Source organism: Triticum aestivum, chromosome 3D (assembly GCF_018294505.1).
Source record: "Triticum aestivum cultivar Chinese Spring chromosome 3D, IWGSC CS RefSeq v2.1, whole genome shotgun sequence".
NCBI classification, from domain to species: domain Eukaryota; kingdom Viridiplantae; phylum Streptophyta; class Magnoliopsida; order Poales; family Poaceae; genus Triticum; species Triticum aestivum.
In genome coordinates this window covers 157,936,068-157,960,647 of record NC_057802.1, presented here as the reverse complement: position 1 = coordinate 157,960,647, position 24,580 = coordinate 157,936,068, and the positions used below count along the sequence as shown (strand labels likewise).

Sequence of the window (24,580 nt, the reverse complement as noted above, 5' to 3'; positions counted from 1 at the left end):
ACGAACTTATACATCGTTTGAAGTCTGCCAAAGTGAGTAGCGTCATACTAGGGTCGGCCCAGTCAGGACCCTCTTCGCGGTTGCCGCTTCATCTTGACACAGAGCGTCTAATATGACCTTCCGGGGAGGAAGGATGGTGACGGTCGCGCCTGTGGTTGAGTCCACATATAAAAACCTATCCATCACCCGATCGACGTCGCAGCCAGTGAGCACATTGCTAGCATATCCTCCCTCCTTCCACACCTAACGAAACAAGAGAGCAAGCAAACAAACGCGTTTACTTGTCAGGGTCTTGGCTCGCCAAGTCCTCTCCCTCGCCTGGATCGAAATGGCGTCCCCGTCCAAGTCGGCAAGGACAACGACGTTCCCTCTTCCCAGGCTCCGGGATCTCATCGAGCACGACGAAGAAGATGACTTCGTCGAGGAGGAGGAGGAGGAGGACGACGACGATGAGGACTGGGACATCAGGAAGCGCATGTCCCTCCTCACCGTCGAAGGCTCCGACGGCGGTGACGCCGACGATGAGGAAGACGGGTCGGCAGACGTCGATGAGGAGGATGAGGACGAGGTGAGGTCCGATGGTCTCAACGGCGAGTACGAGAGCCAGCCCTGGCACCCGTACGATAGCCCAGGAAATCTGAAGCCTCCCTCCTCGGCGTCGCTACCGGGCACGCCGGAGCGCGGGGCGCCGTCGCAGTCGCCGTGGCGCTACTCCAAGGACTACGCCAGCGAGACAGAGGCGGGGTGGTGGCCCGGCGCCCCCCACGACAGGCGCCGGCAGCACTACCGGCGCCAGCGGATGATGCGGGAGGTGTGGCTCGATCGCGCGTGGCAGATGAGGAAGCAGCGGCAGCAGCTGGGCGAGCGCGGCGATGAGGTGACGGTGGTGGTCGGGAAGGGCGGCGAGTCCCCTGCGCGGGGCAGCGTGGCCATGGACACGGAGGAGCTGCGTGCTTGCAAGGACCTCGGCTTCGGCCTGCCGTGCGACTGGACGGTGGAGATCCCCTCCTACGCGGCCCCCAACGTCGACACCGCCAGCAGCGGCGGCAACTCCCCGGCCTCCGGCAGCTGGCGCATCTCCAGCCCCGGTTAGTACCCTCATCATCGCAAATCATTAACCACAACCACTACCACCAGCTTGCTAATTAATTTTCCATAGAACTGTTACTTGTACAAACAAACAAAAAATGACTGGCCAGCATACAAGGGTTTCATCCGTCTGCCGGAGATCGATCGGCTCGGTTTACCGGTCAGTTCCCTCGGCTAGTTCGTCACACGTCCATTTCACATCAACTCAGCCGGGCTTTCGGGGCACGGCGTTTTGGCTTCCAGAACGCTAAATTAAAATTCTGATTTTCTTTTGGAGTACTTGCGTTCATGTTAGTGTCTAATACATCGTGTTTGACAATTTTCGCCCCAAACAGAACAGTCCTTTGCCCGAAAAAAAAAGTTCAGTGATCTAAAAAGGCCAAATATTTGACACTCAACTTATTGTTTTACATAGGTCAAAATGATTGGATTTCACCCAAACATTTGCATATAACATTTTGACATGCACATGTCCAATATTTGTTTATTTTTTACATTTGCAAAAAAAAAACACATGAACAAATGCTCCCATGGAGCCGAATTGGACATATGGGGCTTTCACCTCTCATAAACCACATATCGCCTCTCATATACGTATCATATAAGAGCATCTCCAGCCGTTGGCCCCTCCAGGACGCATAAAAATCGCCTCCTGGGGGCGAGCCGGCGATTCGTTCAGCGCTGGGGGCGGTTTTGCGCCCAGTCGTCGCCTCCAGTCGCCAATTTTGGCCCACTTTTGAAGCCCCATTTTGGCGAAAAAGGCCCATATGGACGAGAATAGGCCCATATTCGGCGTGGTTCGCCGTGGCTCGGCGTTCAATTATCAGCATAAATATTTTTTATCACATATTTCATCACAGAAAATTCAAATACTTCAACAAAATAGTTCAACAACAAATAGTTCACTACAAATTATATAGTTCAATAAATAAAAACTCATATTTCATCACACGTCGCGCCCGGTGTCGCTCTTGAGCCTCCATAGGTGCTCTATCAGATCTTGCTGCAGTTGATGATGCACCTGTGGGTCTCGGATCTCTTGACGCATACTGAGGTAGGCAGTCCAGGTTGCCGGTAGCCGGTGATCAATTTGGGCAAGAGGATCCTGCCTGTGGTATGGTTCAGTGTCAAATACTGGCTCTTCCTGCTCGCTCTCAATGATCATGTTGTGCAAGATGACACAACAGGTCATGATCTCCCACATTTGATCTTTCGACCAGGTCTGAGCGGGGTACCGGACAACAGCAAATCGAGATTGGAGCACACCAAATGGCCGCTCGACATCCTTCCTGCAAGCCTCCTGAATCTTCGCAAACCAGGCGTTCTTGCCTCCAGGCACAGGGTTTTTGATGGTCTTCACAAATGTCGGCCATCTCGGATAGATGCCATCAGTTAGATAGTACCCCTTGTTGTAGTGCCGCCCATTGATCTCGAAGTTCACCGGAGGAGAATGACCTTCAACAAGCTTGGCAAAGACAGGAGAGCACTGCAGCACGTTGATGTCATTGTGAGTTCCTGGCATACCAAAGAAGGAGTGCCAAATCCAGAGGTCCTGTGTGGCCACCGCCTCAAGTACCACACTGCAACCGCCTTTGGCGCCTTTGTACATCCCCTGCCAAGCAAATGGGCAATTCTTCCATTTCCAATGCATCCAGTCGATGCTTCCAAGCATCCCAGGAAATCCTCTTGCTGCATTCTGTGCTAGGATCCGAGCAGTGTCTTCCGCATTGGGTGTTCTCAAGTATTGCGGTCCAAACACTGCCACCACTGCCCGACAGAACTTGTAGAAACACTCTATGCTGGTGGACTCGGCCATGCGCCCATAGTCGTCCTGTGAGTCACCGAGAGCTCCGTATGCAAACATCCTCATCGCTGTCGTGCATTTCTGGATGGAGGTGAATCCAAGTTTGCCGGTGCAATCCATCTTGCATTTGAAGTAGTTGTCGAACTCCCGGATGGAATTCACAATCCTGAGGAAAAGCTTTCTACTCATCCGATAACGGCGCCGAAATGTTCTGTCGCCGTGAAGTGGAGCATCGGCGAAGTAGTCGGAGTAGAGCATGCAGTAGCCTTCGAGACGATGCCGGTTCTTTGCTTTCACCCGCCCCGGCGCCGAGCCACCTCGCCGCGCCTTTTCATTGCTCGCCAGTAGCTGGGCGAGGGCGGCGAGCACCATGAGATGCTCTTCTTCCTGGACGTCGACCTCGGCTTCCTCCTCCAGCAGCGCGGCGAGCACTTCCTCATCATCCGAGTCCATCGCCGAGGCAGGCAAATCGCCGAACACCTTGCGCACGGTGGGCGTGCACCCGCCGCTAAACTGCTCCTCCGCGGCCGGAAACGCCCAACTGGTGTCGGAGGGGCTGCCGCGGCGAACCTCTGCTATTTTTCCGGCGGGGAATGGCTATCTACCGGTGAAGGGCAGCGGGGCGGCGCCGGGATATACCTAGTGGCGGCCGAGAGCGCGGGGGGTGGGAGGCGAGTCGGGGAAGAAAATCTTGACTTTTCACCTGACGGCGTGGGCCAACCGCGCTTTTCCCTTGCGCCGGAGCCCCCAAGCGCCCCCCAGCGCGCCGGGTTCGGCCTGCTGCCGCCGGGCGGAAAAAAGGGCCGAACCGGCGCTTTTCGTCGTCCTGGGGGCGCGACTGGGCCGTTTTTTTGCGCCGGCGCCGAAAAAGTCGCCTGGGGGGGCCTGTTGGGGGCGCAGCTGGAGATGCTCTAAATGTGCAGCTTAATACAAATTGATTATGGTCAAAACAAAAAAATAAAATTATTTTTTGCCGCCCGTTTGTCTACTTTACTTTTAGCTAGCCGATTTGCCTCACTTATCGGGCACTGTATTGATGTGTGGTTGTTCCATGGTGCATGATTCATAAGTTATTGATCAAAGTTAGACTTTCGCTATGCCTTATATATAAAACATTAACCAACACATACAAAAGTAGGTAAGATCAAAACCCCGAACAGCCAAACAAGATAAATAGGTACTCCGTTTCATATTAATTGATACTCAAACGAGATGTATCTAACCGCTAGATACATCTGTTTTAGCGTTAATTTGTATATGACAGAGGGAGTGCAAAGGAGAAAAAGACTATGAACAAGAAAAAAAGTAAAATGACACCGCTCAACACCGTCGAAGCCCTCGTTCACTGAGCACTCGCTGATCTAGGTAACATGGAAGGTAAGGGCAACTCCAACACGGTTTACCAAAGCACCCTCAAATGTTCTTTCCGCGTGGCCCGAACATTTTTTGATCATCCAACGCCCCGCATTCTCTGGACACGTCCAGACGTCCGAAATCCCACGAACTACATTTAAACTTGTGTAAGTTTTGAGGAGTCCAGACATGCCGCGGACAAGCCAACGCAGCGTTGAACCCCATCACAAACACATTTTTTGCCCTTCTTCCTTCGACCTCCTCGCTTTATTCAACAAGTGGCAAACATTTAATGAATATGGTTGGATGTCCGCCTCTCTTACTGATATTCACGAATACATCCAGAGGTGTCCGCGGATATTTAACATTGTCCAATTGATGAAAGGCTTTGAAGTTGCCCCGGAGCGGAGCCTAGCTCCCGAGCAACCCTGTTCAAACAGAAACGAGTATATCATGCGTTCATTACGGACGAGGATTTGTGAAACACAAGTGTAGGGGCACACATGTCCCTGGTGCCCACTTTTTTCTTGGCTTCCGATTTTCAAAGTTTTATAGTATTATTTAAATAAAAATTCAAAATTAAGTTCTGTTTTCATATTCGTGTTTCACGTGACCAGCGCTTTCAAATAAAAATCATTTCAAATATATTTTGATGACTTTAAAAAAATATGTTAAGTTTCAACACTAAAACTTAGTACGAGCGATCGATAAAGTTCAATTATTTTGTGTCTACTACCGACAGAAAAAATCGCTTGAAATTATACTATCTCTGAAACTGGTTGAAACTTGTCTGTTTTAGATGCAAAAACCGTAAATTTCATCGTTAAAATTTAAAATTTAGAACTTCTTGAGGGATTTTCATTTGTATTGTGTCCTCGTGCGTGATTGAACAACTGCGCGAGGCACGAGGCAAAACAAACGGGCGGCGGGGCTTGACATGTGAGTGCCCCGCACGCGCATTTCCGGTTCATTCACAAGTCTTTTCAAACAAAAGCACCTACACACGTGGGCGTGCACAGAATTTATTTGAGTGACGCGACCGTTCCTCCCTCATCTTCGTTGATTCGTGGCAATGAACGGAGGTGCATGCATGCCGTTTGCTCCGAGTTTCCGATGGGCGATGGATGGCGACAGACGCATGTGTATGTGCGTCGTGCACTGCCCTGGATGACCGGCTGCTTTGTGCTCGCTAGTGTTCGTTCGCCACGTTTGCTAGCTGGTTCCCTCGACTTGCTGCCAATGATCATTCCACGCACCTTTTGCTAATTCTGTTCACATTCATTGGTAACAAGGACACTTGTAGGACGACACGACGCTATATGCTACCGCTAGTTTGTCGGCATCTTGTATGCCACCGACTTCAGAGAACGTGCAAAGCACTCGCTAATGGTCTGACACATACATGTTATATAATATGATAGATAAAGTGATTTCGTTTAGAATACGCACAAGTATATGTATCATATATTAGGAGAAGAAAAGATAAAGAAATATTTTTTTAATGAAAAGATAAAGAAACCAATTCATAATTTTACAATCAGGGCAGAGGCCCAACACATCATCTACTCTCTACATCCCCGCCAATGCTCAGACCCCAACCACACTACAGTGCACGGCGTAGCTCGTTCATAGGAAACAAGGCTACGACTTACCGTATTTTGTGATAGGCTGACCAAACTACTAAACACAAGTTCCTTTCCTCACACATCACAGATTTGATCTCACTCACCAGTACCATATGTTCGATCGATCCATATGTCGTCCTTGATCATAGAAACCGCCTCAGAGTAATCCATCTCTTCTATAATGGGTAGCGGGTTCTTTGCATTGCGAGATGAAGCCCCTCTCTACACCCAGATTCTATTTGGCGTCCTAAGCACCAATTATAGGCAATTTTACTACCTGGTGCACACCCCTCCCACACTACGTGGCAAACGAGCCGGCACATGTAGGGTGTTTTTCCAGGGTTTTCTGGCCGTTTTTTCTTGTGGTGTTTTGGCATGGGTTTTACTCACTTTTTGTTTTTCTTTTATTTTCCTTTTTCTTTTCATTCTATTTCCATCTTTCTTTTTCAATGCGTGAAAATTTTCAAATTCAGAATCTTTTTGTAAATTTGTGATTTTGTCTCAAATTCATGAACCTTTTCAAATATTCATGAGCGTTTTTGAAGTTATGAACTTTTTTCATTTTTGCGAACTTTTTCAATTTTTGAACTTTTTCAAGCCATGAACTTTCTAAAATTTGGAACCTTTTCAAATTCATCGACTTTTTTCAAATTTTCATGAACTTTTCTCCAATAATGAAATTTTTTAAGTAGGGAACTTTTCTAAAATTCTTGATCTTTTTCCAACTCGTGAACTTTTTCAAACTCATGAAAATTTTAAATTTTCCATGATTTTTTAAACTGCTAACATTTTGCAAATTTAAGATTTGTTTCCCATTTTCATGACCAATTTTCAAATACACGAACCTTTTTGAAATTCGCGAACACATTTGAAATCTATGAAAAAATTTAGAATTCATAAACTTTTTTCAAATTCATGAATATTCTTCTCATTTCTGACCTTTTTTTGTAATTTTTGATTTTTATGAAAATCTGTGCGTAATTTGTGATTTTTTTTTTCAATTTTCATGAACTTTTTTCCAAACTCGTGAACAATTTCTAATATTCATGAAGTTTTTTAAATTCGTGATTTGTTTTTCAAATGAGCCGACTTTTTTCAACTACTACGGTACCTCGTGATGGTACAGTGACTAAAATCGCTACAGTATTATGCCAGACAACACAGTCCCTCGCCACCGCTACAGTTCTTTGCAAATGGGGGCGGCCCAGTTGGGATGCTATGTGCATTAGGAGGAAAACCGGCGCTATGGGCGCCGATTAGGAGTTCTCCTCTCTACACGCCTCCAGCTCCGCTTCTAGTGAACTATCACATGTGTGAAGCTCTTTTTTTGAGAAAAGGTGTGGAACTCTCTGCAGGCCGTGAACCGAATGGAGGCCATATGATCGCGTAGGACCATGTGGCGGCTTGCTTGGCTAGTCTACATTATGTAGCTCCCATCACACTTAAGTTTCAACCAACCCTCCCTTGATGGTGCAACATCCAGTCTGGACGTCCTAGCATTAGCGTATGGCTCTAGCACCATCTTCCCTTTCTCCGGATTCCCTTGACGAAAATCTTTGATACAAAACAATGATGTGGCATAGCTGCTTAGGAACATGCCAAGCGCGCCAAAAAGTCATCAGCAGAACCATACATATCTTTTCCGACATGGTCTCCAGCACGAAGATTAGCCAATCGGGCCACTGTTGGGAATACTACAGTTTATAAAACTATGATAATTGTTGGTGCCAAACACCAGCTAGTTTTTAAACTATCGTTTGTAGAAAAACCATATTATTAGATGTTGTTGTGTTGCGAAGTTTCTCGCTTTCTCTTCTATTGTACCATGTGGGGCTAACAGATCAATGCATGCATGTGCTTCATATACTTTGGAGCAGGAGACGATCCCAAGGACGTGAAGGCGAGGCTCAAGGTGTGGGCGCAGGCAGTGGCGCTGTCATCTGCCTCTCGGCTCGGCTCTTGATCCAGGGTGCATTACAATTTATGATCAGTTCTAAAACCAACACCGCTATGTGCAAATTACCACAATTTTTTTTTCCTTTCTCCAAATAACCTTGTTCAAAATTTATTCTGACGTTGAGTGTATGTGTCCCATTCTAGCACGCACTTTTCCAGAAAAAAAAGCACTGTGTTAATAGCACTACCGATGTAAAGAAAAACATGCATACGTACATGGTTGTCATAAGTTCGTGGGTATTAGCTTTCCTTTTTTACAGTTCGCATGTGCCACCCAATGGCACGTGTAGTCATTGTAGATCGTTAAATTTATCTGGGCCAGCGATTTGAATGTGCATTTGCTAGGCATGATTGTGAGTAAAGGCGAAGAAAACAGGGGGAAAAACCTGAAGGCGTTATTCAGATGCCGTACTTATGATACAAGGGACATGAAGAGTGACAGAGAGTCAGATATAGCGGAATAGATTCATACATAATATTTCTACGAGAATTACAATCATGTAACACCAGTTTTATGTTGTCAACTAGTATGTATGTTGAGTTAAATATGTTGGAGGTTTTAGTTCTACCTGATTAATGCTAAGTTAGTCTCAACACTTTACAAAGACACGTTTAGGTCCCAATCTTTATTATTACTCCTATAAAAGAGACAGTTGCGAACCAACGTGTGGTTGGATGGTTCGAGGAAAAGTGGTATCCCTATCCCACCAGAGTTATATGCTGTCTCAGTCTCTCGAAGATGCCCATAGGGGTAGGGTGTGCGGGTGTGCATTCATACGGGTGAGTGTATGCACGTATGTATGAGCGCTTGCGTCTGTACTGTGTTAAAAACAATTAATCTTAACACTTTACAAAGACATGTTTAGGTCCCAATCTTTACTCTTATGAAAGAGACAGTTGCGAATCTTGGATGGTTAGAGGGACAGTACTATCCCCGGTCCATCAGGGTTCAAGTCCCGGTGCTCGCATTATTCCTAGATTTATTTCAGAATTTCCGGCGACTGCGATGCGCTTTCAGTGGGAGGAGACGTTCTCGTCGACGACGAGGAACCTACGGTGGCTTCGTAAATCCCAAGATGATATGACGGCTCAGTCACTCGAAGGTGCTCATACGGGTAGGGTGTGAGTGTGTGCGTTCATAGGGATGAGTGTATGCACGTATGTATGAGCGCTTATGTCTATACTGTGTTAAAAAAGACAGTTCGTGCTGATGGTTCTTCACCCAAAGGGAAACTAAAAATGCAACCGCATAAGCAACATGTACTTCGTACTTCATTCCAAATCAATACAACACAAGCATGACGTAGGGTTTTATCTCATCAGAGTCCTAACCTGGGTAAAATCACGATGGCCATTGGATCGGGAGAAATAGACGGTCCATATTAATTTTGGGGTACCGTAAAAGAGCTCGGGTAAAATTCATTGTTTCTGTTACCATAGCATCTAGACTAGTAGCTTGGGATCCCTTACCCGAGATCTGCCACAATTGACTCCGTCACTTGGGTTGAAGGATAGAAACACTTCAGTTTCAAGTTCATTTTTTCATGCAAGATGATAGAACAATGTATTAGTCTTCGAACCTTGATAGCGAGCTTGCAATTATACCGTTGGATGATGTAACCCTGATCACGAAAAATAATATATAAGCAGCCACCTATTTGGGATTATACTACCTCACAGGATCATAGCCATTCACCATAAGCCCATGTCCACCGGTTAGAACATGTTTCTATAAACTTGCAAACCTCAGTATATTGTCATAGCATAAATGCTCATCCGTGTAGCTCTTGTCAGCATGCATTTCTCTGCTGTCCTAGAAGTGTGTTCTGTACAAGTAGTATATGTAACTATGAGAATATCAAATAATCTCTCTATTCATAAATATAAGATGTTTTGGATATTTTAATATGTATCACTTACGAACTACAATGAGTGAACGTACACACTAAAATGTGTCTATCTATATACATCCGATACTGAAACAAATTAGAACATCTTATATTTAGGAATGGAGGGACTAGTCCTCCATTGCATATACCTGGTCCCAATTTGAATTAAAGAATACTCCCGTACTGTTGTTGTTTAGTCATGTAGGAGTGCGCATGTTTGATTCCAAAACAGTACATGTTCTATGTTTGAACTTGCATGAAAACTAGAGCTTTTCAATCTTGATGACATACGAATATCGACATCGCTTATTTTTTTCCTTGAACAAATGAGTTAATCTACTTGCAGAATGGGCACAGCAAGGCGGCGGTTTTTTGGGTAGACCGGTGGATCGAGGGGGTCTCGGCGCTGAGCTGGCGTGACACTGTCGATGTGGTACCTCTGAACATGCTCTTCTTTACAGCCTTAAGATCTGGTCTCGCCACCCCTCTCGCGGCCGCGTCGCCCCTGCGGGCGACCGGCCGCGTCCCCGGCTCCTCCCCCCTCAAGCCCTCCCCAACTCCTTCCTTCCCGTCGTTATCGCTGGCGTACGGCGCCGCCCCGGCCTTTTCCCTCTCAATGACGCACCGAGGCGGGGCGGAGCGGCGCTGGGGGTGCACCTAGGCGGCGGCGGTCCGGTGCGGCGATGGGGTGACTGTCGCGAGTGCGGGGGATCTGCTGGTAGGCGGCGCCCACTCGGCCCAGGTCTGGGCCTTTGAGCCTCGTCTATGTCTGGGCGGGCCGGCAGCGGGGCGTGTCGTCGGTGTGCTCCCGGGAGGCGGAGGAGCGGTGTTGAGCTAGTGGGCGGTGGCGGCTCTGGCGCCGGCCCGCTGCAGCGTGGCGGCCAGGGCTTTGCGGGCCCATTTTGGGGCTGGGCGGCCAATGGTGGCCTGGTATACCCCGCTGCCGCGTCCGGACGGCGGCCATGATGGCGGTGGAGGTGGTTCCCTCCTACGGGCCCCAGTGCTACCGCTCCCGATTCCTGGTGCACCTCTCTCCGTCCTCCCGGCCTCATGGCGGTGATCTTAGTGCGAGGCGTGGGGGGGGGGATCAAGACCGCGGTGGCGTATGCTGGTGGGTGGCAAGTTGGATGGTTGGCTCTGGATCGGTTGACCGTGGAGTTTGGGGTGCAGAAGAAATCCCTGCCAGTTCTTCCGGCATCGACACGGTGACGCCTGCGGGTGCCACCATTCCTTCGTGAAGGGTGTCGGTGGTGCTCAGCCCCCACTCCCCTCTGCATGACAGGGGAAACCCTAGGACACGTCCGGACAACATCATCGTCGGTGTTGCATTCCTTCTTGGAGGTGCTGCTTGGTACGCTGCAGTGCGGAGCCCTGGGCGGTGGTGGGACTAATTTCGAGGGTGCAACGGTGTCGGGTCATCCGCGCTTTTTCGTGCTGCCGTTGTTGGCATTTATTCCTTTTTCTTCTTTCTTTCTTGTTTCTTTTGGGCTTGGCGTGCTTCTCGTCCCAGCGGTGCTATGTGATCGGTGTTGGTTGCTTTATATATAAAGCAGGGGGAAACTCTTTTTCAATACCTCTGACAATCCCCACTACATGAACAGTCAGTGAGGGCCTATGACAGAACAGCTAGATCATGCACATTAAGGCCCAGTTTTCTTGCGCCATGATTTTCTAGTTCTGCTTGCTTTGGATCGAAATTCAACATCAAGGCGATAAATGTGTGAGGGGCCGGACTCCTTCCGGTGGAAGTAGCCCGAATCAGGGTGCTACTCAGAGAGAATGGATTATCGCTCCTTCTTCTTCGGGCTTACGACCATGCCAAGTGCCGAGGAGATTTGGAGTTGTTGCGCGCCACCCCAGCTAAAATTCTTTGCATGGCTGGTCATCAAGAACGGCACTAGACGCCAGACCTCCTTGTAGCTAGGAGCCTCCTGCATCAGCCTTGATATCCATTATGCCTGCAGGAACCAGAGACGCTGGATCACTTGCCAATGCTCCCTTGCTTGCATTGTTCGGTTCGACACGCTGCAGGCTAGGGATTGGGAGCGGCACACACCTACGCAGCATGGTGTGCGATGGCGCACAAATATAGGGAATCAATCGTAGTCCTTTCAATAAGTAAGAGTGTAGCACCCAACAAGGAGCAAAAAGAATCAATAAGCAGTTTTTAACAAGGTAATCTCTGCTAGTGTTGTAAGATAGTTTGATAGCAAGATAATTGATAGTGAGTAATAAGTAACCAAAGTAACATGGTGCAGCAAGGTGGCCCAATCCTTAATGTTGCTAAGGACAAGCCGGTGAAACTTCTTATAGTGATTAAAACGCTCTTGAGGACACACAGGAATTTCGTCTAGTAACTTTCACTATGATTCATCGACTTGCATTCATTGCCTTGATAAGTTGTTGTGTGGTTGGACCGGAGCTAAGTTACCATCCTTACTTGAACAAACTGTTGGGGAACGTACCATGCAATTTCAAAAAAATTCCTACGCTCACGCAAGATCTATCTAGGAGATGCATATCAACGAGAGGGGGAGATTGTGTCCACGTACCCTTGTAGACCGAAAGCGGAAGCGTTTGACAATGCGGTTGATGTAGTCGAACTTCTTCTCGTTCCGACCGATCAAGCATCAAACGTACGACACCTACGAGTTCTGCACACGTTCAGCTCGATGACGTCCCTCGAACTCTTGATCCAGCAAAGTGTCGAGGGAGAGTTTCGTCAGCACGACGGCGTGGTGATGGTGATGGTGAAGTGATCCGCGCAGGGCTTCGCCTAAGCACTACGACAATATGACCGGAGGCGTAAACCGTGGAGGGGGGCGCCGCACACGGCTAGGAATCAATGTTATGTGTTCTAGCGGTGCCCCCCACATTTATATAGGTGGGAGAGGGAGGGGAGCAGCAAGGGGCACCCCAAGTAGGAGGGATCCTAGTTGGGCGCCTCCTCCAAGTCGGCCTCCCCCCTTCCATATTCATCGGAGGGGGAAGGAAAGAGAAGGTGGGAGGGAAGGAAAAGGGGAGGCCGAATCCTCCCCTTTCCTTCTCCTCCTATTCGGCCTATAGGGGGCGCACCAGCCCCTAAGGGGCTGGTCTGCCCCTCTCTTGGCCCATTAGGCCCATATAGTTTGTCGAGGGGTGCCCGGAACCCCTTCCGGTCCCCCGATATGTACCCGGTACCCCCAGAACACTTCCGGTGTTCGAATATCATCATCCTATATATGAATCTTTACCTTTAGACCATTTCGAGACTCCTCGTCATGTACGTTATCTCATCCGGGACTCCGAACAACATTCGGTCACCAAATCACATAACTCATATAATACAAAATCGTCATCGAACATTAAGCGTGCGGACCCTACGGGTTCGAGAACTATGTAGACATGACCGAGACACCTCTCCGGTCAATAACCAATAACGGAACCTGGATGCTCATATTGGTTCCCACATATTCTATGAAGATCTTTATCGGTCGTACCGTAATGACAACATCTGTTATTCCCTTTGTCATCGGTATGTTACTTGCCCGGGATTCGATCGTCGGTATATTCATACCTAGTTCAATCTAATTATCGGCAAGTATCTTTACTCGTTCTGTAATGCATCATCCCGTAACTAACTCACTAGTCACATTGCTTGCAAGGCTTATTATGATGTGTATTATAGAGTGGGCCCAGAGATACCTCTCTGATACTCGGAGTGACAAATCCTAATCTCGATCTATGCCAACCCAACAAACACCTTCGGAGATACCTGTAGAGCATCTTTATAATCACCCAATTACGTTGTGACGTTTGATAGCACACAAGGCATTCCTCCGGTATCCGGGAGTTGCATAATCTCATAGTCAAAGGAATATGTATATGACATGAAGAAATCAATAGCAATAAAACTTATCGATCATTATGCTAAGCTAACGTATGGGTCTTGTCCATCACATCATTCTCTGAATGATGTGATCCCGTTCATCAAATCACAAGACATGTCTATGGTTAGAAAACTTAACCATCTTTGATTAACGAGCTAGTCTAGTAGAGGCTTACTAGGGACACTGTGTTTTGTCTATGCATCCACACATGTATCAAGTTTCCGGTTAATACAATTCTAGCATGAATAATAAACATTTATCATGATATAAGGAAATATAAATAACAACTTTATTATTGCCTCTAGGGCATATTTCCTTCACAAACAACCTACTTTTTATTACATTCTCCATGCAAGCATCCGTAAACATAAATGAAGTAACTAAGATAAATCTAACCATAGCGTTAAACATATGGACCCAAATAGCCCCTTACGAAATAATTCATAAACTGGGGTTTAGGCTTCAGTCACTCCCACAACCCATCATCTAGAAACTAATTTCACAATGCCTTCCCCTAGGACCAGAGATGGTGAAGTGTCATACAGTCAACATTCACATGACACCATTAGAGGATCAACTTCACATGATTACTAATAGCAAGACTTTCCCCATGTCCTCAAGAACAAATAGAATGAAAGTGCGTTAAGTCGACTAGAGGGGGGTGAATAGGCGATTTTTACAAATTCGTCACTGAGGAATTTCAGGGTGAGGAAATTCCTAAGTCACGAACGACTAGCAGCGGAATAAGTACTCAGATGCAAACATAACAGAACAGAAGCACAACCATCATGAAGCACAGAGTACAGAAAGCGTAAACACATGATAAGCAGGCTGAAGATAAACTGACTGAAGAAATTGAACTGAGGAAATTGAGAAAGTCTTCAGTCAAAGTCTTCAATCAGTAACGATCAAGTACACAACACAGTAATGAGGAAATGAAAGGGTTGAGGAATAGAACCAGTTAGCTCGGTGAAGACAATGATTTGGTAGACCAGTTCCAACAGCTGTGACAGTTGTACATCTGGTTGGAGCGGCTAGGTATTTAAATCTGAGGACGCACAGTCCTCACCGTATTCTCCTTGAGCTAAGATCACACAGACCCTGAAGGAAATATGCCCTAGAGGCAATAATAAAGTTATTATTTATTTCTTTATATCATGATAAATGTTTATTATTCATGCTAGAATTGTATTAACCGGAAACATAATACATGTGTGAATACATAGACAAATAGAGTGCCACTAGTATGCCTCTACTTGACTAGCTCGTTGATCAAAGATGGTTAAGTTTCCTAGCCATTGACATGGGTTTTCATTTGATTAACGGGATCACATCATTAGGTGAATGATGTGATTGACTTGACCCATTCCGTTAGCTTAGCACTCAATCATTTAGTATGTTGCTATTGCTTTCTTCATGACTTATACATGTTCCTATGACTATGAGATTATGCAACTCCCGTTTATCGGAGGAATACTTTGTGTTCTACCAAACGTCACAACGTAACACGGTGATTATAAAGGTGCTCTACAGGTGTCTCCGAAGGTACTTGTTGGGTTGGCGTATTTCGAGATTAGGATTTGTCACTCCGATTGTCGGAGAGGTATCTCTGGGCCCACTCGGTAATGCACATCACTTAAGCCTTGCAAGCATTGCAACTAATGAGTTAGTTGCGGGATGATGTATGATGGAACGAGTAAAGAGACTTGCCTGGAACGAGATTGAACTAGGTATTGAGATACCGACGATCGAATCTCGGGCAAGTAACATACCGATGACAAAGGGAACAACGTATGTTGTTATGCGGTCTGACCGATAAAGATCTTCGTAGAATATGTGGGAGCCAATATGAGCATCTAGGTTCCGCTATTGGTTATTGACCGGAGACGTGTCTCGGTCATGTCTATGTTGGGGAACGTAGCAGAAATTCAAAATTTTCTACGCATCACCAAGATCAATCTATGGAGTAATCTAGCAACGAGGGGAAGGGGAGTGCATCTACATACCATTGTAGATCGCGATGCGGAAGCATTGCAAGAACGCGGATGAGGGAGTCGTACTCGTAGCGATTCAGATCGCGGTTGATTCCGATCTAAGCACCGAAGAACGGTGCCTCCGCGTTCAACACACGTGCAGCCCGGTGACGTCTCCCACGCCTTGATCCAGCAAGGAGAGAGGAAGAGGTTGGGGAAGACTCCATCCAGCAGCAGCACGGCAGCGTGGTGGTGGTGGAGGAGCGTGGCGATCCCGCAGGGCTTCGCCAAGCACCGCGGGAGAGGAGGAGGAGGAGGGAGAGGGGTAGGGCTGCGCCGAAATAGAGACGTTCTCATGTGTTGGGCAGCCACAAAACCCCAATATATATAGGGGAGGGGGAGGGCTGCGCCCCCCATCTAGGGTTTCCCCCTCAAGGGGTGCGGCCAGCCCTAGATGGGGCTTGGGGGGCGGCCAAAGGGGGGAGGAGTGCCTCCCAAGTCAAGTGGAGGCCCTCCCCCTTAGGGTTTCCCCTCTCCCATGCGCATGGGCCTTGGGGGGGCTGGTGCCCCTGGCCCATTAAGGCTAGGGCGCCCCCTTACAGCCCATGCTGCTGTATTGGACGTGGTGGAACATTTTCCGGACCTCCGGACCCCTCCGGAATCCTCCGGAACCTTCTGGAAGCTTCCCGGTACAATACCGAAAAAACCCGAACTTTTCCCGGAACCCGAACAACAACTTTCCATATATAAATCTTTACCTCCGGACCATTCCGGAACTCCTCGTGACGTCCGGGATCTCATCCGGGACTCCGAACTACATTCGGTAACCACGTACATGCTTTCCCTATAACCCTAGCGTCATCGAACCTTAAGCGTGTAGACCCTACGGGTTCGGGAACCATGCAGACATGACCGAGACATTCTCCGGTCAATAACCAACAGCGGGATCTGGATACCCATGTTGACTCCCACATGTTCCACGATGATCTCATCGGATGAACCACGATGTCGGGGATTCAATCAATCCCGTATGCAATTCCCTTTGTCTATCGATATGTTACTTGCCCGAGATTCGATCGTCGGTATCCCTATACCTTGTTCAATCTCGTTACCGGCAAGTCTCTTTACTCGTTCCGTAACTCACATCATCCCGTGATCAACTCCTTGGTCACACTGTGCACATTATGATGATGTCCTACCGAGTGGGCCCAGAGATACGTCTCCGTTTACACGGAGTGACAAATCCCAGTCTCGATTCGTGCCAACCCAACAGACACTTTCGGAGATACTTGTAGTGCACCTTTATAGTCACCCAGTTACGTTGTGACGTTTGGTACACCCAAAGCATTCCTACGGTATCCGGGAGTTGCACAATCTCATGGTCTAAGGAAATGATACTTGACATTAGAAAAGCTCTGAGCAAACGAACTACACGATCTAGTGCTAGGCTTAGGATTGGGTCTTGTCCATCACATCATTCTCCTAATGATGTGATCCCGTTATCAACGACATCCAATGTCCATGGTTAGAAAACCGTAACCATCTATTGATCAACGAGCTAGTCTACGAGAGGCTTACTAGGGACATGGTGTTGTCTATGTATCCACACATGTATCTGAGTTTCCTATCAATACAATTCTAGCGTGGATAATAAACGATTATCATGAACAAGGAAATATAATAATAACCTATTTATTATTGCCTCTAGGGCATATTTCCAACAGTCTACATAGTTCTCGAACCCGTAGGGTCCGCACGCTTAACGTTTCGATGACAATTATATTATGAGTTTATATGTTTTGATGTACCGAAGGTTGTTCGGAGTCCCGGATGTGATCACGGACATGACGAGGAGTCTCGAAATGGTCGAGACATGACGATTGATATATTGGAAGCCTATATTTGGATATCGGAAGTGTTCCGGGTGAAATCGGGATTTTACCGGAGTACCGGAGGGGTTACCGGAACCCCCCGGGGGTTAATGGGCCATAGTGGGCCTTAGTGGAGAAGAGGAGAGGCGGCCAGGGCAAGGGTCGCGCGCCCCTCCCCCTAGTCCGAATAGGACAAGGAGAGGGGGGCGGCGCCCCCTTTCCTTCTTCTCCTCCACCTCTTTCCCCCTCTTCTCCTAATCCAACAAGGAAAAGGGAGGGAGTCCTACTCCCGGTGGTAGTAGGACTCCTCCTGGCGCGCCCCCTCCTGGCCGGCCGCACCTCCCCCCTTGCTCCTTTATATACGGGGGCAGGGGGAACCCTAGAGACACAACAATTGATCGTTTGATATTTTAGCCGTGTGCGGTGCCCCCCTCCACCATAGTCCACCTCGATAATACTGTAGCGGTGCTTAGGCGAAGCCCTGCGTCGGTAGAACATCATCATCGTCACCACGCCGTCGTGCTGACGAAACTCTCCCTCAACACTCGGCTGGATCGGAGTTCGAGGGATGTCATCGGGCTGAACGTGTGCTGAACTCGGAGGTGCCGTGCGTTCGGTACTTGATCGGTCGGATCGTGAAGACGTACGACTACATCAACCGCGTTGTGCTAACGCTTCCGCTTTCGGTCTACGAGGGTACGTGGACAACACTCTCCCCTCTCGTTGCTATGCATCACCATGATCTTGCGTGTGCGTAGGAATTTTTTTGAAATTACTACGTTCCCCAACAGTGGTATCGGAGCCTGGTTTTATGTGTAGATGTCATATGCACGAGTAGAACACAAGTGAGTTGTGGGCAATATAAGTCATACTGCTTACCAGCATGTCATACTTTGGTTCGGCGGTATTGTTGGATGAAGCGGCCCGGACCGACATTACGCGTACGCTTACGCGAGACTGGTTCTACTGACGTGCTTTGCACACAGGTGGCTGGCGGGTGTCAGTTTCTCCAACTTTAGTTGAACCGAGTGTGGCTACGCCCGGTCCTTGTGAAGGTTAAAACAACACCAACTTGACAAACTATCGTTATGGTTTTGATGCGTAGGTAAGAACGGTTCTTGCTAAGCCCGTAGTAGCCACGTAAAACTTGCAACAACAAAGTAGAGGATGTCTAACTTGTTTTTGCAGGGCATGTTGTGATGTGATATGGTCAAGACATGATGCTAAATTTTATTGTATGAGATGATCATGTTTTGTAACCGAGTTATCGGCAACTGGCAGGAGCCATATGGTTGTCGCTTTATTGTATGCAATGCAATCGCCCTGTAATGCTTTACTTTATCACTAAGCGGTAGCGATAGTCGTAGAAGCATAAGATTGACGAGACGACAACGATGCTACGATGGAGATCAAGGTGTCGCGCCGGTGACGATGGTGATCATGACGGTGGTTCGGAGATGGAGATCACAAGCACAAGATGATGATGGCCATATCATATCACTTATATTGATTGGATGTGATGTTTATCTTTTATGCATCTTATCTTGCTTTGATTGACGGTAGAATTATAAGATGATCTCTCACTAAATTTCAAGATAAAAGTGTTCTCCCTGAGTATGCACCGTTGCCAAAGTTTGTCATGCCCAGACACCACGTGATGATCGGGTGTGATGAGCTCTACGTCCATCTACAACGGGTGCAAGACAGTTTTGCACACGCGGAATACTCAGGTTAAACTTGACGAGCCTAGCATATGCAGATATGGCCTCGGAACACTGAGACCGAAAGGTCGAGCGTGAATCATATAGTAGATATGATCAACATAGTGATGTTAACCATTGAAAGCTAATCCATTTCACGTGATCATCGGTTATGGTTTAGTTGATTTGGATCACGTGATCACTTAGAGGATTAGAGGGATGTCTATCTAAGTGGGAGTTCTTAAGTAATATGATTAATTGAACTTAAATTTATCATGAACTTAGTACCTGATAGTATCTTGCTTGTCTATGTTGATTGCAGATAGATGGCCCGTGCTGTTGTTCCGTTGAATTTTAATGCGTTCCTTGAGAAAGCAAAGTTGAAAGATGATGGTAGCAATTACATGGACTGGGTCCGTAACTTGAGGATTATCCTCATTGCTGCACAGAAGAATCACGTCCTGGAAGCACCGCTGGGTGCCAGGCCTGCTGCAGATGCAACTGACGAGTTAAGAACGTCTGGCAAAGCAAAGCTGATGACTACTCGATAGTTCAGTGTGCCATGCTTTACGGCTTAGAACCGGGACTTCAACGACGTTTTGAATGTCATGGAGCATATGAGATGTTCCAGGAGTTGAAGTTAATATTTCAAGCAAATGCCCAGATTGAGAGATATGAAGTCTCCAATAAGTTCTACAACTCCAAGATGGAGGAGAATAGTTCTGTCAGTGAGCATATACTCAGAATGTCTGGGGTATAACAATCACTTGATTCAACTGGGAGTTAATCTTCCGGATGATAGTGTCATTGACAGAATTCTTCAATCACTGCCACCAAGCTACAAGAGCTTCGTGATGAACTATAACATGCAAGGGATGGATAAGACGATTCCCGAGCTCTTCGCAATGCTAAAAGCTGCGGAGGTAGAAATCAAGAAGGAGCATCAAGTGTTGATGGTCAATAAGACCACCAGTTTCAAGAAAAAGGGTAAAGGGAAGAACAAGGGGAACTTCAAGAAGAACATCAAACAAGTTGCTGCTCAAGAGAAGAAACCCAAGTCTGGACCTAAGCCTGAGACTGAGTGCTTCTACTGCAAGCAGACTGGTCACTGGAAGCGGAACTGCCCCAAGTATTTGGCGGATAAGAAGGATGGCAAGGTGAACAAAGGTATATGTGATATACATGATGTGTACCTTACCAGAGCTCGCAGTAGCACCTGGGTATTTGATACTGGTTCTGTTGCTAATATTTGCAACTCAAAACAGGGACTACGGATTAAGCGAACACTGGCTAAGGACGAGGTGACGATGCGCGTGGGAAACGGTTCCAAAGTCGATGTGATCGCCGTCGGCACGCTACCTCTACATCTACCTTCGGGATTAGTATTAGACCTAAATAATTGTTATTTGGTGCCAGCGTTGAGCATGAAAATTATATCTGGATCTTGTTTGATGCGAGACGGTTATTCATTTAAATCAGAAAATAATGGTTGTTCTATTTATATGAGTAGTATCTTTTATGGTCATGCACCCTTAAAGAGTGGTCTATTTTTGATGAATCTCGATAGTAGTGATACACATATGCATAATGTTGAAGCCAAAAGATGCAGAGTTGATAATGATAGTGCAACTTATTTGTGGCACTGCCGTTTAGGTCATATCGGTATAAAGCGCATGAAGAAACTCCATATTGATGGACTTTTGGAACCACTTGATTATGAATCACTTGGTACTTGCGAACCGTGCCTCATGGGCAAGATGACTAAAACGCCGTTCTCCGGTACTATGGAGAGAGCAACAGATTTGTTGGAAATCATACATACAGATGTATGTGGTCCGATGAATGTTGAGGCTCGTGGCGGATATCGTTATTTTCTCACCTTCACAGATGATTTAAGCAGATATGGGTATATCTACTTAATGAAACATAAGTCTGAAACGTTTGAAAGGTTCAAAGAATTTCAGAGTGAAGTTGAAATCATCGTAACAAGAAAATAAAGTTTCTACGATCTGATCGTGGAGGAGAATATTTGAGTTACGAGTTTGGTCTACATTTAAAATAATGCGGAATAGTTTCGCAACTCACGCCAGCCGGAACACCACAGCGTAATGGTGTGTCCGAACATCGTAATCGTACTTTACTAGATATGGTGCGGTCTATGATGGCTCTTACTGATTTACCGCTATCGTTTTGGGGTTATGCTTTAGAGACGGCTGCATTCACGTTAGATAGGGCACCATCAAAATCCGTTGAGACGACGCCTTATGAACTGTGGTTTGGCAAGAAACCAAAGTTGTCGTTTCTTAAAGTTTGGGGCTGCGATGCTTATGTGAAAAAGCTTCAACCTGATAAGCTCGAACCCAAATCGGAGAAATGTGTCTTCATAGGATACCCAAAGGAGACTGTTGGGTACACCTTCTATCACAGATCCGAAGGCAAGACATTCGTTGCTAAGAATGGATCCTTTCTAGAGAAGGAGTTTCTCTCGAAAGAAGTGAGTGGGAGGAAAGTAGAACTTGATGAGGTAACTGTACCTGCTCCCTTATTGGAAAGTAGCTCATCACAAAAATCTGTTCCTGTGACGCCTACACCAATTAGTGAGGAAGTTAATGATGATGATCATGGAACTTCAGATCAAGTTGTTACTAAACCTCGTAGGTCAACCAGAGTAAGATCCTCACTAGAGTGGTACGGTAATCCTGTTCTGGAGGTTATGTTACTAGACCATGATGAACCTACGAACTATGAAGAAGCAATGGTGAGCCCAGATTCCGCAAAATGGCTTGAGGCCATGAAATCTGAGATGGGATCCATTTATGAGAACAAAGTGTGGACTTTGGTTGACTTGCCCGATGATCGGCAAGCAATTGCGAATAAATGGATCTTCAAGAAGAAGACTGACGCTGACGGTAATGTTACTGTCTATAAAGCTCGACTTGTTGCAAAAGGTTTTCGACAAGTTCAAGGGATTGACTACGATGAGACCTTCTCACCCGTAGCGATGCTTAAGTCTGTCCGAATCATGTTAGCAATTGCCGCATTTTATGATTATGAAATTTGGCAAATGGATGTCAAAACTACATTCCTGAATGGATTTTTGGAAGAAGAGTTGTATATGATGCAATCGGAAGGTTCTGTCGATCAAAGGGAGCTAACAAAGTGTGCAAGCTCCAGCGATCCATTTATGGACTAGTGCAAGCCTCTCGGAGTTGGAATAAACGCTTTGATAGTGTGATCAAAGCATTTGGTTTTGTACAGACTTTTGGAGAAGCCTGTATTTACAAGAAAGTGAGTGGGAGCTCTGTAGCATTTCAGATATTATATGTGGATGACATATTGCTGATTGGAAATGATATGGAATTTCTGGATAGCATAAAGGGATACTTGAATAAGAGTTTTTCAATGAAAGACCTCGGTGAAGCTGCGTATATATTGGGCATCAAGATCTATAGAGATAGATCAAGACGCTTAATTGGACTTTCACAAAACACATACCTTGACAAAGTTTTGAAGAAGTTCAAAATGGATCAAGCAAAGAAAGGGTTCTTGCCTGTGTTACAAGGTGTGAAGTTGAGTAAGACTCAATGCCCGACCACTGCAGAAGATAGAGAGAAAATGAAACATGTTCCCTATGCTTCAGCCATAGGCTCTATCATGTATGCAATGCTGTGTACCAGACCTGATGTGTGCCTTGCTATAAGTCTAGCAGGAAGGTACCAAAGTAATCCAGGAGTGGATCACTGGACAGCGGTCAAGAACATCCTGAAATACCTGAAAAGGACTAAGGATATGTTTCACGTTTATCAAGGTGACAAAGAGCTCATCGTAAATGGTTACGTTGATGCAAGCTTTGACACTGATCCGGACGATTCTAAATCGCAAACCGGATACGTGTTTACATTGAACGGTGGAGCTGTCAGTTGGTGCAGTTCTAAACAAAGCGTCGTGGCGGGATCTACGTGTGAAGCGGAGTACATAGCTGATTCGGAAGTGGAAAATGAAGGAGTCTGGATCAAGGAGTTCATATCCGACCTAGGTGTCATACCTAGTGCATCGGGTCCAATGAAAATCTTTTGTGATAATACTGGTGCAATTGCCTTGGCGAAGGAATCCAGATTTCACAAGAGAACCAAACACATCAAGAGACGCTTCAATTCCATCCGGGATTTAGTCCAGGTGGGAGACATAGAAATTTGCAAGATACATACTGAATGTTGCAGACCCGTTGACTAAGCCTCTTCCACGAGCAAAACCTGATCAGCACCAAGGCTCCATGGGTGTTAGAATCATTACTGTGTAATCTAGATTATTGACTCTAGTGCAAGTGGGAGACTAAAGGAAATATGCCCTAGAGGCAATAATAAAGTTATTATTTATTTCCTTATATCATGATAAATGTTTATTATTCATGCTAGAATTGTATTAACCGGAAACATAATACATGTGTGAATACATAGACAAACAGAGTGTCACTAGTATGCCTCTACTTGACTAGCTCGTTGATCAAAGATGGTTAAGTTTCCTAGCCATTGACATGGGTTGTCATTTGATTAACGGGATCACATCATTAGGTGAATGATGTGATTGACTTGACCCATTCCGTTAGCTTAGCACTCGATCGTTTAGTATGTTGCTATTGCTTTCTTCATAACTTATACATGTTCCTATGACTATGAGATTATGCAACTCCCGTTTACCGGAGGAACACTTTGTGTGCTACCAAACGTCACAACGTAACTGGGTGATTATAAAGGTGCTCTACAGGTGTCTCCGAAGGTACTTGTTGGGTTGGCGTATTTCGAGATTAGGATTTGTCACTCCGATTGTCGGAGAGGTATCTCTGGGCCCACTCGGTAATGCACATCACTTAAGCCTTGCAAGCATTCCAACTAATGAGTTAGTTGCGGGATGATGTATTACGGAACGAGTAAAGAGACTTGCCGGTAACGAGATTGAACTAGGTATTGAGATACCGACGATCGAATCTTGGGCAAGTAACATACCGATGACAAAGGGAACAACATATGTTGTTATGCGGTTTGACCGATAAAGATCTTCGTAGAATATGTGGGAGCCAATATGAGCATCCAGGTTCCGCTATTGGTTATTGACCGGAGACGTGTCTCGGTCATGTCTACATAGTTCTCGAACCCGTAGGGTCCGCACGCTTAACGTTTCGATGACAGTTATATTATGAGTTTATATGTTTTGATGTACCGAAGGTTGTTCGGAGTCCCGGATGTGATCACGGACATGACGAGGAGTCTCCAAATGGTCGAGACATGAAGATTGATATATTGGAAGCCTATATTTGGATATCGGAAGTGTTCCGGGTGAAATCAGGATTTTACCGGAGTACCGGAGGGGTTACCGGAACCCCCCCGGGGGTTAATGGGCCATAGTGGGCCTTAGTGGAGAAGAGGAGAGGCGGCGAGGGCAAGGGCCACGCGC

The 24,580-nt window shown here is 46.5% G+C and overlaps 1 protein-coding gene across 1 annotated transcript; it reads left to right on the top strand.

The window, feature by feature from the left end:
* The first annotated feature begins 210 nt into the window (after window positions 1-210).
* LOC123078016 (histone-lysine N-methyltransferase SETD1B) lies at window positions 211-8,280 on the top strand. The gene is made up of 2 exons (XM_044500398.1): window positions 211-1,088; window positions 7,749-8,280. Exons 1-2 carry the CDS (start codon window positions 329-331, stop codon window positions 7,832-7,834), a joined length of 846 nt encoding a protein of 281 aa, XP_044356333.1. The 5' UTR covers window positions 211-328; the 3' UTR covers window positions 7,835-8,280.
* The last annotated feature ends 16,300 nt before the right edge of the window (window positions 8,281-24,580 follow it).

Excerpts from the sequence above, each read along its gene's own strand:
- LOC123078016 (XM_044500398.1), top strand. The coding sequence starts at position 329 with ATGGCGTCCCCGTCCAAGTCGGCAAGGACAACGACGTTCCCTCTTCCC. Across the intron at positions 1,089-7,748 it reads CTGGCGCATCTCCAGCCCCG|GAGACGATCCCAAGGACGTG; the intron begins GTTAGTACCCTC and ends ACTTTGGAGCAG.